This window comes from Lepisma saccharinum, chromosome 23 (genome assembly GCF_977018435.1).
Source record: "Lepisma saccharinum chromosome 23, izLepSacc3.1, whole genome shotgun sequence".
NCBI classification, from domain to species: domain Eukaryota; kingdom Metazoa; phylum Arthropoda; class Insecta; order Zygentoma; family Lepismatidae; genus Lepisma; species Lepisma saccharinum.
Genome location: NC_139251.1, coordinates 18,650,574 through 18,665,941, shown reverse-complemented (window position 1 = coordinate 18,665,941; position 15,368 = coordinate 18,650,574). Strand labels below are relative to the sequence as shown.

The 15,368-nt window shown below is 39.6% G+C and overlaps 1 protein-coding gene across 3 annotated transcripts in view; it reads right to left on the bottom strand.

The window, feature by feature from the left end:
- The window catches only part of Ddr (discoidin domain-containing receptor 2), a 507,427-nt gene that overhangs the window by 290,425 nt on the left and 201,634 nt on the right, over nt 1-15,368 (bottom strand). For all 3 annotated transcript variants that reach the window (XM_083110009.1, XM_083110008.1, XM_083110010.1), the window contains one exon: nt 13,355-13,763. In XM_083110009.1, the coding sequence (XP_082966135.1) occupies nt 13,355-13,460 (106 nt within the window). In that variant the 5' untranslated portion in view covers nt 13,461-13,763. The remainder of the gene's footprint in view (nt 1-13,354; nt 13,764-15,368) is intronic.

The window sequence follows — 15,368 nt, the reverse complement described above, 5'->3', positions numbered from 1 at the left end:
GCCGGCTGAGTCCCTCTTGCGGGAAATAAAGAAACCATCGGCCGTCCATCCTTCCCATCCACAGAGGACCATATCCAGGGGCTGGAGCAAGTTGTCTTTCCGAAGACCTCCGCGGCGTCCTAATCCAATTGGTGTGGCTCTGTCCTGGCGTGGGTAATTGGGATCGGGCCGTGAGAGGGTCGTTTTTATCCTTTGGATGGGAGAGAGACTGTGGTATGGATCGAGGGATATGTTTATGTTGCAATAAGTGAAAATTTCCCTCGCCATAGGACAAAATTTCCTCCTCGTAGGATATTTGGATTTATAAAATTCTAAATCAAAATACAAAAGTGGAAAGCTTATTTATTCGTTTTCCCTTTTCAGGATTTTTTTCGTCATTACGAGCATTTTTTTTCTTCCTTGAGAGCTACTTCTAATTTGCATATGGACTTTATATTTTACATTTTGTATTCCTATTCGTGTTATCTTACGTCGCTTTTCTGCCATTTTAGATAATCGCAAAGATGAACGTGAGTGATTAAATTAATGGATACTCACATAGTATCATATGCCTAGGACGAAACTCGAACCTGGATCCTTCAGTAGTGAGATCGTGATTTAATTCCTGCAGAAAACTATTTCCTCCACGAGCACTGGTGTACACAGAAGGGGAGTTCATGGGACTGCAGCCTCTACGAAATTTTAAGTAAATCAAAAGTGTCAAGTGAAAACAGTAAAAAAAACTCGGGCAGAAAAAAATAGTAAATGCAAATTTCCTTATAAATGTCCCCCGAGTAACATTTTTGTATTCGAATAACTTCTAAGATGAATGCTAAAATGGTAATACTTGATTGTGTATCCTTTCCCCTGTAGAAAGCATCCCTTTTCGAAAAAAAAAAATCTGCTTACACTAGTGTTCACGAGAGAAGTTTGTTTCTTGAGGGAATTTTTTCAGGGAAAAATTGCTTTCAGGAGGGATATTTTCCTTTCCGGTGGGAAATATTTGCCCGGAAAATTTTCTTTCCTGATGAAATTAGTCGTCTGCATTACAATATTTCCTCTAGTGAAGGAATTTTTCTTTCTTGAGGGATTTTTTGCGCGTGAGAGGGAATTTAAGAGAAACTCAACTATCAACACTGAGCCACAGAAACCCTCCCGCGGGAAGTGCGCAGGGAGACAAAGAGGCTGTTGAATAAGACACGCTATTTCTTGGGGAATTTGTCCTTTGTTTAAGAACAGAAGCGGTCGCCTGGAGAATTTATGTTACAAGTGTCCATTGTTCAAGGAAGCTGTAGGCAGAGGGAAATTGTCACTCCGTGCTGCAGCACTGAAGAATAGATGGCAGTTCACAGCGAAAAGTTGCACATTCAGAGCAGACTTTAGTAAAGAAGGCTTGGGACTATATTTTAACCCACTAAAGGAGCTCAGAATGTGTGTTTACGTAATAATGGAATCTTTGAAATAGCTTTAGATGTATTATTATAGCATTTGGTGAACAATTTCCGCAAATAAACGCAATAAAAGCCCTGAAATTAACGTTTAGGATGTTAATAGTAATTCAGAAAAAAATATTGGAGTCTATTCTAGAAAATGTTGCTTGCCACTCTTCATTTTAAAGGTAAATGCTAAAAATCACAGAAAAATCTAGTATTGAAATTTAATATCAATAACTTTCGAAGTAAGAAAAATACTGCAAAGCTAGTGTAGCAAACTTTAAGGGTTTTGATGTAATAATTGCAAAGTTACCAGAGTTACTACGTCTGATGCTAAATAATTATATACAGTGTGATTCAATAATGATAACCTGATTTTAAAACCGTATATCTGTGCAACCACGCAGGCACCGCGAGTAAATGGAACTTGCGCTACTTGAACCGCCGTGGCCTAGAGTTTTGAATGACTGCCGATAGCACTTGTAGCGCCCAAATAACCGGTAACCTTAGTCGTTCACAAGATGGCGATTTGTGTTCTCCAATTCAGCAAGTGACCCTGTGACTTTATCTTGCGGGGATTCGTAAAACGACGTCATTTTTTGTTCCACCAATACCCATTGACTTGCTCAAGGACAGAATTACTGCTGCAGTAAATCCGTGCAGCAGGTGGAGGACACATAGGGCGGGTACCTGTAACAAATTTTCATTATTAAATATAATTATTTGAAATCGGGTCATTCTTTTTTAAACACACTGTAATTGATTTTTTTTACGCTGAAATACGCATGGCGCCTCTCATAGCAACCTCCCAATCTCAAGATCGGAGACCTTGTTCGTGACATAAGACTTCTTCTGTGAAAGCTGCAGACGGAAGGAGGAGCGGCTCCATTTACAACCCATTTGGCTACATCCTGTCTCGAACGGCCGTTCTACGGTGGACCCAGTGTAAACAGTTTACTCGCCACCAAGGGTTAGCTCTGGGCGTCGTTTGTGTACACGGGAGCCTTACTCCATCTCATCCCGTCTCACTTCCTTCACCTCTCCTGCCAGGGGCGGCGCCAAGGGTGGAACTGAAGCGGGGCCGTGACCCACCCAAAAATCAGACTTGGGCGTGTAAGGGGTGACCTTCTTGTAAGGCACCCAAAAGTAAACCTCACTTCCACGTAGCACACCCCGGTAAGTGCTTTCTGCAGGTCAACGAGGCTCTGGCGTCTTGACCTACGGCCAGTTGTGCTGATGATTTATTATGCGTGTGATGTTATTGCACTGAAGAATATTTTCTAGGATTTGCGAAGGTGAAGCAAAACTTTTATGGACTGATTATGGAACTAAATTTGCAGTTACCTGGACATTTCTTGGAAAGAAAACACAGCAAATGACGTTTTGACAGCAACATTTTATCACAATCTTCCACAACTGTTGTTATATCTGTTACTATGGCAACGTCAGTGTTGCTAAGCCCGTAAACTGTTATTGGACATCAACTTTAACATGTACTTTTGAAGTTTAAAATACAGTAAAACTTCTCCTGACGAACACCTCTAAATTTTTAAGTTCCCCGCCAGAAATACATGGGGTTTAATGGCAATCAGTGATGTGCGTCTACGCGTAAACAACGATAGTCTACATTCTACACGTAGACTATTTTATACACGTAGATTACGTAATCTGTGTAAACAACATGGCGAAAGGTGATAACTTAGCAAAGGGCGTCGTGGAATTAGAAGAAAACTATACTGCGTATCAGTTGCTGATGTGTGAGGAGAAATTTTCATACTCTTTCTTCCAAATTCGAACAATTTCTCACGTAGGAAGAAACCTAATATAGGAAATATTCTAGTGTTTTATGGGGAAAAGACCACTCTTGCCTCACTACTGCCATCTGTTGTTGATTTTTGCATACTATTTATTTTCTTCCAAATGTTGATAATAGAAGAGAAGAGAAATGTTGTTGTAAATAGGTTTATTTTCATTTCGTTAGGAACCAATATAGTTGAAAATGTCACTTTCCTTTCATGAAACCCTTGAAAATTAATTTTAATGCACTTAAGATTGTCTACGTAGTCTATGTAAACTACAACCCAATGTAATCTACGCGTAGATTACGTGTAGACAACGCATGTAGACGTAAACTTATAGTCTACGGCACATCACTAATGGCAATATTACTTCTCAATAACGAACATTCTTAACAACGGACGCGGACACTGAAAACTACCTTCCCAACGCAAATAAAACTTCTTAATAACGGACAGCCTGAAAGAAAACGGTCGCAATTCCTGGAATTCGACACAGCAGTGGCCAGTATTTCGAACTAGCGCGCATTGTTCCCTGTTACACCGAACGTATTTCTCTTTAAAAGTGCAGACAGTATTCTTCGTGGTTATCTTGAGAAGTGTGTGTCACGTCTGCTACGTATTTTCTTTTCTTCAAATTTGTAATGTACGTAGGGATACTTTAGTAAATTTAAATTCACCGTATGTAGTACAGTATTTTGTTAATTGAATGTAGGAAAAAGAAGCATTGTGTTGTTAAAGTATGTACTGTAATATGCTTATCCTATTGTGGAACATCCTACATTTGTTTTCTGAATAGTGGACATTTATTTTTCCTCCAGGCCTGTCCGTTATTGAGAAGTTTGCTGTACATTATAATTACAATGTACATTTAAAATGAAAAGGAAAAAATGAACTTGTGCTGTAATAAAGAAGAGTCACACAGTGTAATCCTCTGTATGGCTGTGCGTTATCCTGTGCTTTCACCTTATATGTGCTGAGTGCCCATTTATAGCCTCAGCTATTAACATGGGTAAGAAAAATTGAGTCCTCGAAGACAACTGTTGATTTGAATTACGGTATGGGGCTGGACCTGGTATAACGTGACGGGTGCGAAATAACCCAAGTGTTGACGCAACCTAAAATTTAATTTCAATCAAAAAATTTAAAAAAAAAAAGGCTGGCTCAACCTCATCAAATTATAAGAGGGAAATTTCGCGAAGAAAATTAAATTAAAATGTGCAGATAATTATGAATATGATTGGTACCTTCCTTGTTTACATTCTGTAGGAACAACTGAACATCAAAATACATTTTTATTTGAAGACATTTTCAAGTAAGCCATTTAGATAAAGTCGGATGCCAATATTATAAAGCTTCATGTGTTAATAAACGTATTTTGAGTTTGAGCTTTCAAGTCTACTTAAAGCACAGGCAGGCTAATCGGGACTGGACCTATAGTTTAAAGTGGGATAAAAACCACTATGCGTCTCCTCCGAGTATCGAACCCGATTATTGATTACAAGGCGACGACGTTAATAAACTTATTTATCTACATTCATTTGTTCATTATCTCTTGTCGTGTTGACAATTAATTCATATTGTACATTAGCAATAATCTGACGTTAATTTTGTATCATATTATTACCAAGGTTGTTGAAGGTCAAAGAAACCTAAGAAATTTAATGGGTTCCGCTTCAGGACCGGAAGCTTTCTTCTCGCACAATTTAAATTCGGTCCAAGTTCCTGGACCGTATTTTAATGTTTCCTGAAAAAAGGTTCCTGGATCGTGTTTAAATTGATGCGGGAAAAAGGTTCCTGGACCGTATTTAAATTGGTCCGGGAAAAAGGGTCCTGGACCGAATTGAAATACCTTACAGATAAAGAGGTTCTTTACGGTCCGGAACCCATTTACGCTTGCTGATTTTTCTCTCCTGGACCGGAATTGAATTTATTTAAAATTCCTGGACCTTTAACAACCCTGATTATTATAACATAATATGGTTTTGAAATATAACAAAATTGAAATGAATAACAACAAATTTATTCTACCATGAGCGTTGATGCAAGAAGTAACAACAAGTTAATAAATTAAAAATTAACGTTTTTCTGGTCAGACATCCCTCCATTGCCGACTAACGGTTGATTCCTGAGGGTTCCAGGCTCGAGCCCTGGTTTGTACAGTCACCGGCAAGAAAATGAGACACAAAAATCCTGAAATTCTCGCTTCCCTGCAATGCGTGTTGCCTAACCCTTAAGGATGAAAGTTTATATTAATGGCAAATTTTCAATGGCAACTTCTACCACCGCCGTAGAGTTAGGTACCAAACACAACACTATGCAGGGAAGTGAGTATTTCAGCATCTAGGTGTTCGATTTTTACTGCCGGCTCTGTTACTTCATACATTTGTAATTTGCCAGGAATCGCTGAAAATGACAATAAGAGAAATTTTAAAATATCTTGGAGCTTTATTTATTAATCACCACGTAGATGCATAGATGTCGCATCTAATATTTGCTTCAGACTTGGTAACTTTATAACACAGTTGTGGATTTGATTGAAGTAGTTTCTACATTTTATTATTCCTTTTTTAGCAACGTAAAAATAATGAAAATATAAATTAAGTTACTAAATCTGTAGATAACGTCCCTCTGTTACTCTTCAATCACCCGGGTGAGTTTTTATCGTGTACTGAGCTTTCCGGGAGAAAGCAAACATGATACTGGTACTTTGTATCGAGTATTGATTAAAATAGTGTGACTGATTGATTGATTGGTTTTATTTACTTCGGTTGTCTGTCCGTTTTGGTTATTTGCGAACGTGGGGATTAGGGGTGGGCGGCATCTCGAAAAGTCGGGACCGGGATTGGGGAGAAAAAAATTCCGTCCCGATCCCGACTTTTCGGGACCCAGAGCAGTCGGGAAATACCGAATGGTCATTTTAAAAAGTCGTTAATTCTCGACGTTTTCTGCATTGCAAGTGTCTGGAACTTATCGGACATTGTTAGTTCTTGTTACAGAAATTCAAAAACAATAATTTAAGGTGACACAGCTTCGATACATTTCGAACATTTCCCGTCCCGATCCCGTCCCTACCGAAAAAATTCTGTCCCGCACACCCCTAGTCGGGATGAAAGGACACAGCACAAGCCACACAAAGGATTATACTGCCAGACGCCAGAACCTCGTTAGTCTGCAAAATGCAGTCCAGGTGTAGGTTGACATTTTTGTCTTTACACATCTGTTGTTTGCTTTCTGAGGGAGGCAGACAAATTCAGCAAATTTAATTTAAAAATATAAAATTCACATGCCAAATTCCTTTGTATCGTTCGCCGATGTTCCTTTCGTTTATGGCAATACGTCACACGTTCTTCTTGCTTTTCTATTTCCGTTATTTTACGTCGCTTTTTTCTTCTTAGGTTAGTCGCAGTGATGATGAATGAAGAACTGGCGAAATGGAGAATGGGATATACACAATGATGAATTCCTGAATCAGGACTCGAACCTTAGACATTTTGCTCCGTGGCGCGTGACGTTTACGAAGTTTTTGTTACTTAGTGTAGCTTTTTGGCTGATCGCGACACATAGATGAATGGTGATCACATGAAATTGAGCCACGCCAGGGTTCGAACCCAGGACCATTTTCAAGAACCCTACTAAACGAGCACAACACCCTTTTGCCGTTCTCCCGAACACCAAGCGGGGGAAAACCGATAGAGAAAAGTGGAATATTAATGGTGACAAATTGTCGCCTTGTGATTAATTGCTGGCAGCCGACTGCCGCGCAGGTGACACACGTTCCCCTTGAGGCCACACATGGACATGTTTGGGGAATAACAAGTGACGCGTTACGAGCGAACGGGAAAATATTTTCGAACGAAAACGCCACAGCCAATTATGCAAATTGAACCGTTCTTTGGTTCCTCAGTATTCCATGGTTTAGTAAATGAAATGACAGACCCACAATTTTTATTGGGTGCAGTTAAGTGCCAGTGCTATAATTTATCTTGAGGTTTGTTTAAAAGTCCACTTGATGCACAGATAGGCTGTTTTTCTTGTGCTTTTTTTTTGCTAATCGCGAAGATCAGAATGAGTAATGATATGATCAAATTGATGAAGGGACACATACACAAAAAAATGCCTATGCCGGGATTCGAACCCGGGAGCACTGGCGTCGTAGCCGGCTCGAACCCGGTATCATTCAGTTACAAGGCAACAGAAATGGTCACTAGGTTAAAAGGCCGGCTTTATTTTATATGTTTTTTTTAATTTGTATGACCATTTATTTTTTCACGAATGTTTCTTCAGGGGTCCCGGCTTCGAATCCCGGCATGGGTGTTTTTGTGTAAATTTCATCGTGTAATCACTCATTCCAGTTTTCGCAAATTAGCCAAAAGTGGCACAACAAGCGACGTGAAATAAAGCAAATCAATCATTCAATCAATCGAATGTATCTGAACTCGTGAACCATTGCAACTTTCCTTTCCACAGTGATCTGAGCTTTCAAGCAGTGGCGTTGCCAGCGGGTGGGCTTAGGTGGCCTCTAGCCTCCTCCCACACACTCCAACCAATAGGACCAGTCACTGGCCGGAAGGTTCAAGATCGTACTTGTAGCGAGTATTCTCCAAGAATGATCTTGCAGTTCGGTCTTGAAGATTTGGACTTGTAGTGAAAGTCTTGACTGCAGAGTCAAATACGATCAGTGGATAATACTGTGAGGCCTCCGATGGCGTAGTGGTAACGTCGTCGCCTTGTAATCAAGGGGTCCCACGTTCGTTACCCGGTGAAGGCACAGTGGTTCGGATCCCACTTTAATCTGTAGGTCCTGTCCCGATAAATCTTCCTGTGCATAAAGTGGACTTAAAACAATAAATCAATCAATCAATCAATCGATAAGACTGAGGACACGTTGTGCATTCCGCATTTTAACACTTGTTTTTCACCATAGAAATCACATATCATTGTAAGATCTTATACTTACATTTCCACACATTAGAAGAACTACGTAAAACCAAACATCTGGTTGACTTTAGATTTCCACGACTTCAAACAAATGAACAACGATTGCAGAAGTCTGGTAAGAAAGACTACATTCTCGCGTGCTGCGCGCTATGAGCTCGATTGCTCGTGTACTTGGCGCTTTCGAACTACATTCGGTGACGTCACTTCCGACAAACCATACTTCAAGACTGCTCCTTGGATCTTTCGGACAGAGCCTCAGAAACTTATGTATGAATAGAAAGTAAAACCAGTGGTTAAAAGTCCAAAAATTCAACATACGTCCTCCTGTTTCCTTGAATTTGAATTTGAATTTGAATTTAAAATTTTGGGTGCGTAAGCACTTAAGGCTATTTTGCACCCGTCACATTATACGGGGGCCAGCCCCTTATCATTACAATTAACAACTCTAGCGTTGCATAACTAAAATAATAAAATCTTAAAATGTTCTGACTGCTGTTAAAAGCTGAGGCTGGAAATGGGCACTCAGCACACACAAGGACAAGAAACAGGACAACACACACAAAATTATACTGGCCATAGTGCCAGTCGCCAGAGCCTCGTTAGTCTTCAGTCCAGGGTGTACTAACGTGGAAGTGAGGTTGACATTTGGGTGTACTACGTGGAAGGTCACCCCTTACACCCCTCCTGTTTCCTTGAATTTTGTTCAGTTTTTGTGTAATTTTTCCAACCACACTGTGGCTTATTGGCTACTCCAAATGGCTCATCTCTAACTTGACCACTATTCCCCTTTGCAACCATCCGTTCGGTCGCTTTTCGTCAGTGCTATCATAAAACAACACCTCCATCGGATCTAAACATCATGGACACTCTGTAGGGTGTAAGTGTCGACCTACTGGTAAGGAATCCAAAGGTCAACCTGAGTTCCCCTTGGTACACCCCGGTAACTGCTCTTGCAGGCAGAATAGCTTTAGTTCTTTTAAGTAATGAATGAGTGTGTGATAATTAAAAATTGAGTTAATTAATTATGGACACCCTGTAATTCAATTTTTCGCATTCACTGTTTATAGTTTCCAGCAAGCAGACATCGCGAAAGAAATATTATTCGGGGATCCAGTTCGCAGTCTGCAAGAGATCCATCCCGTGACAGCGGATTGCTCCATTAAATAATTGGATCTTTACTCTAGGCAGTGGGTGGTTTCCGGCAATCTGCATCCTAATTAAGGATTTCTGATTTCCGACTGGAAAAATAAAGAAGCGAGAGAGTTTCGGATTCCCGAGGGATTTCGGGGATTTGGGAGGGAGGGGCTGTCGTTGACCTCACCCTCTAAATAGCTTGAAAACAGGCGTTTTCGTTGCCATGAAAATTCCGAGAGGCTATATTACCCAGAAGACGCTGCGCGGGGAATGTCCAAAGTCCTTGTCGCCGAGTGGGAGGGAATAATTAATTCAAAAATTCCAGTAGGTTTTGGAACTGATCGGGGTAAGCTAATTGGAGAAAGCAAACTGTTTTCTTTAGGGGGGGAGGGGGGAGTTATGAGACGGGAGCTAATTATCTGGAGCTTGAAATAGCTCTATTCGAGAGGAGAGATGGGGGAAAGGAACCAACTTGTTTTAGTTTTGTGTTCCCTGTGAAGTTATCGGGCAATGATATCCAGCCAATGTAAAACCAGATTTTTTAAATATGAAACGAGGACACTTACATTGAGTTTATTTGATACACATGGAGTTATGAGGCTATGACGTTACCACCACGTCATCGGGAAGGCAAAAGTTGTGTTGAGAAAGCTAGATAAAGTGTACTGCATCGTCTATATTCATCCCCCGATATTATTACAATAATTACGTCAGGATGACTTCGGGGGTATGAGAAAGGGTAGAAATGTTTATAGGGTTCTTCTTGGTACACCTGATGGTAAGAGACTTGTGGGGAAGCTAAGGCGAAAATGAAACGACAGTACTAAAGGAGCCCTGACGGAAATAAGTAAGAATAGTCCAGGATAGGACAGATGGAAAACACGTGATGCTGCGCCAAGAAAACGTTCGGATTTAGGATTGCCAGATAATTGATTTTTTTTTTATTTAGTAGATCATTTTCACTTCTGTAATAATCACGGCCAATGGAATGCCACATTTCGTAGGGGAGGCGCGAGAATTTAGGGGGAAAAATTATTTATTTTTTCTGAAAGTTTAAAATGTGTTAATAAAAAAATACCAATTTATTCTTATGTATTACTGTACTCACGTTGGTTATCCATCGGCAATGTAATCTCTCGTGGTGGAGGCTCATTGTGGTTCAGATCCCACTTTAAGGTGTAGGTCCAGTCCCGATTAGTCTTACTTAAAACACCAAATCAATCAATCAATCAATCATCTCTCGTGTTTTTGAACTGAGAGAAAAACTGCTCTCATACTGTACCTTGTAGAAGAGAACCATGACAAGCCTGAAAACCTAATTGATACTGTCTTTGCAAAGAAATTGGCAAACCTTTCTGATATTGTATTTTCCACACACTGAATGTATCTCTACAAGGTACAAGGGAATCTTGCACCTATTAGGCAAGGTGCCAGTCTTCAAGAGGAAGTTGCTGCTTGTAAGAGAAAGATTAAATAAAGATGAAAGCAATTGCCCTGGTACATTGAGCATGTTGTTATAGAAATACCGTGCGTCCATTTCGATCTGCAGCCGAGAGATCGGGAGAAGCGTGGCGGGCGGCGCTGACGGAGATGCCGACATTTGCGGCCTGTAATGCCCGCTTATTTTTATAGACATATGCAGACATTTATATAAATATTGCAAAACGATCACTAACCTGTGTTATAACACGCAAAAGTTCTTCTGTAATTCATCCAAGTTCTGCTCTTATATACACAAATAAATACGCTATAGAAACGATGTTAAGAACCACAGATAGTAAAGCATTTTAATCATAGTTTTGACCAGTAACGTCCTGCTTAAGTTTATATCCTTGAAAGAGTTTTGTGGCGATGGGAATCGTTTGGAGGTTTCGAATGTGCAACACTGTATCAGGATTACACTGCAGACGAAACCGATAAAAGTGAATGGTTTTCGTGAGCTTCCTCGCAATCCGAAATATCCGAGCTCGAGTTTTTTGTTCCTTCGCGACTAGATGAAGACAGAGTTGTAAATATAGTGGCGAGCAATGTAAACCAAGAGCGTGTTAATTTCGTACTGTGCGCAAGAGTGTTATTCTTGGTTACTTGCAGTTACTTGTTTGTGTTATTGTAGTGTGTATGTGTGACGTGTCAGTGAGACGATTGGAATGCCAGCCGCAAGATTCACGTTAGAACAAAGATTTTTTATGTATGACACGTACCTACGTGAAAACAAACTCGTGTAGAGACGTGTGTAGGTAATTTGTACAGAAATTCCCATGCGTTTCAACTCCACACAGAGATACGGTTATATATCTTGTCCTTAAATTACGAGAAACTGTATCGTTAAATTTTAAAACACCTAAGCAAAAACGACGGATTCTAACCGAAGCAAAACTCGATGATATTGGTGCAGCGTTAGAACGTTCTCCAAACAAACCTCTACGCCGTGTTTCACAAGAGGTGGGCGTGTCAAAATCATCGGCACATACAGTCACTAAGCTACTAAAATTAAAACCATACTCTTATAACACAGGTTAGTGCTCGTTTTGCAATATTTATATAAATGTCTGCATATGTCCATAAAAATAAGCGGGCATTTCAGGCCGCAAATGTCGGCATCTCCGTCAGTGCCGCCCGCCACGCTTCTCCCGATCTCTCGGCTGCAGATCGAAATGGACGCACGGTAGTAGGCCTACTACAGTTAAATGAAGAATGCCAAACATTGCTGTATGCCTGCTTTAACATCTATTATCCAGCTTTTCTGTCTGCATGTATCCTTTTTATGTCATGACGAATATCGTATTGCTGAATGAAATGACACCAGCTTATAAACATTAAAAAATTCCACACCACTTGCATTAATCACACATATTATATTTTCATTACTTGTGTATGCACCAACAGTAAACTAACACATGAAGGGATTTTGTGTTTATTTTGTGTGGAGCTGTATGGCTTTTACGCACACAGCTGCAAAAGGGTAAATATGTATGTAAAAGTATATTTCGGTGTACATGCTCTGCCTAGGTTGATTTTTGCCCACTAGCCGGGGAAGCCAACGGTTCCTTTCCCCCAACGGCTTCCCCGTTTGAAAGGTACCAATAGGACCTTGCCTCGGTGGTTGGGGGCGGGTCGTTTGTCGGAGGTATAAATACGGGTTCCGGCTTGTTACGGTCTCTCATATCTCAGAATCCCAGGCTCGCAGATACTTCGATACAAGGCCCGATGGAGTGAGGCCGTTTTTATGGGTGTATAGAAATACACACAGACTGAGCGCCTTAGTTTAGATATTTCTACGTGATAAACTGCGGAGGCGGGTTAGCGCTATGATAAATAGTGCGCTCGTAGCTCTAATAAGTTGTACTGCACTTAATACGAGGATGGCGTAGGGACCTCTGCGTGATAAACTGCGGAGGCTGGTTAGCGCTATGGTAAATAGTGCGCTCGTAGAGTGAAGTCTTTATAAGTGCAATTCTCTGTGTTATGGGGCAAAAGGCAACTTGGAGAAGTTGATAATGGATATGTTATGGAAAGATGTGTATACGGCGAAGGGTAGAAGTGCAAATAAATGTTGTATATAAAGAGAGAACTACGTGAGACGTAAATTCTTGTCAACAGTGGTCACATCGCATACAATTCAAGGGTTCGGGTCTAAAACATGGTAAGTGACATACATTTTGGTCATTTTTGAATTACAAAAGTAAAATGTGCCATCCTTCAATTGTCGAGTGAAATTGCCATGTCGTACAATTTGCATTGGACTCAGTGAAGCCTTGGTAAACACAACACGAAAACAATTTATCTACAGTATAGCTTCTAATAACCTTTTTTTTCTTAATGAACTCAGAAATTACCAAAATGTCACTTACCATGATTTACATCCGAGCCCTTCAATTGAGATGTGGCACGTGAAGATTTTGGTAGCAGAGCCACGCCAGCTACAAGTTTGAAAACACCTGGTTTTGAGTTTGAGTGTTATGCATTTTTTTTCATGTGATGCATTTACTTTTCTGTTTGTAGCCTGTAGTTTTCCCCTAAAATAGTCAAGAAAATGCACAGAAGTAGAAAGTCTGAAAAAAATTTACTCACCCAAATCAAGTCCTTCCGAGCCTTCGAGCAGTGAGACCGCCACCATCAAAACAAGCGTCGGTGTCGTCATGGCAACCGTCATCACGCGCAGCACCACATGGCACATACACACATGTATGGATATATCTATATGGAGGAATTATCACACGCACGCACCGCGGCACCCGGCTCACGCGAAGCTCCCGTCGCACGATCCGTAATTTTTTTCTCCCCTTCCTTTCTCCACTGGAATAAGAATTTCTACCCCACAATCTCTCTCCTAATCAGCCACACGTACACGAGCACGCACTACGCTGGGAGTCCTCCTCCCCATTTCAACCGAGGTGGGGCTCGGGATCTAGACTCGGCTTCTGGTCACAACATGTCATCTTGAGGTGTCATGTCCCTGTCGGCTCACTTCTAGATCCACCTGGAAAGAAAAAAAATATGAAAATATTATTTTCTTTCGAATTTAGACACAATTGATTATATCAGAAGTTAGTTAATTGATAACACAAATTATTTTTTTACAATTGGAATTAATTGATCGACAATACGAATTAAATGATCAACAATACGAAATAATTGTTCGACAATGTGAATTGAATTATAGATAATGTAAATTAATGAATCGACAAAGCGAATAAAATTGGTCGACAAATAAAATTAAAATATCGACAATACAAAATAGTTAATTGATAACAGGATTTTTTAAACAATTCGATTAATTGATCGACAATACAAATCAAATGATTGACAATTAGAACTAAACGATCGACAATAGAAAATAATTGTTCGACCATGTGAATTAAATTATAGATAATGTTAATTAATTAATTGACAATGCGTAAAAAATGATCGACAATTAGAGTTAAAATATCGACAATACGAAATAACTTATCGACAGTACGAATTAATTGATCTACAATACGAAATATTTGATGGGCAATAAGAATTAAATGATCAACAAAAATAAAACTGATCGACCATTAGAATTCAGTGATTTGCAATAGAAAATAATTGATTGAAAATGCGAATTAATTGATGGACGATTAAAATTAAACGCTCTGCAACACGTAATAATTACTCGACAGTATGAAATAATTAATCAACAATACGCATTAAATGATAGACAATGTAATTTACTTAATCAACAATACTAATAAAATCGATGGACAATCAGAATTAAATGCTCGACAATACGAAATACCTCATCAGCAGTACGAATTAAATGATAGACAATACGAAGTAATTAATCGGCAATAAGAATTAAATTATGAACAATTATAATAAAACTGGTCCACAATAAGAATTAAATGATCGACAATACGAAATAATTGATCCACAATATGAAATAATTGATCGGAAATAAGAATTAAATTATGAAAAATTAAAATAAAACTGGTCCACAATTAGAATTAAATGATCATAATACGAAATAATTGATTCACAATACGAAATAATTGATCGGAAATAAGAATTAAATTATGAACAGTGAAAATAAAACTGGTCCACAATTTGAATCAAATTATCGACAATACAAAACAAGTGATCGACTTTTGAAAATGCACATGATGTGATGATATACACGTTATGCAAAGAATTCTCAAAACTATTCTTACCCAACATTTTACGCATTGAGCAACCTGCTGAGAACGGATGTGCCTGTATTTATCTGTGTGAGAGTACATTGTATGTACACAGGCGATAGCCTCGACGTTCTCTGCCTTTACCTTGGACTTTGAGGCCAGATATTGTGGAAGGCGTGATGACTAATCTTGTCACGTGCTGCCTATCACCTGCGATAAATCGGTTTGTGAAGGTCCTGAGAGAAATCTTGTGCACTCTTCCTGTGTGTTTATTGATAGGGATAATCCAGTGTTGCATGGTTATTTTTCAGTCTGATGTTGACAGAGGAATCAGGTGAACTGTCTCATGAACTTCAGATGGAATGTTCTTGTGGCATGGCAAAGAAACGAGAAAGAACGCAGCCTCGTTTTTCTCTCCCTTGCCTAGAATGTCTGTCTCGTTCTCG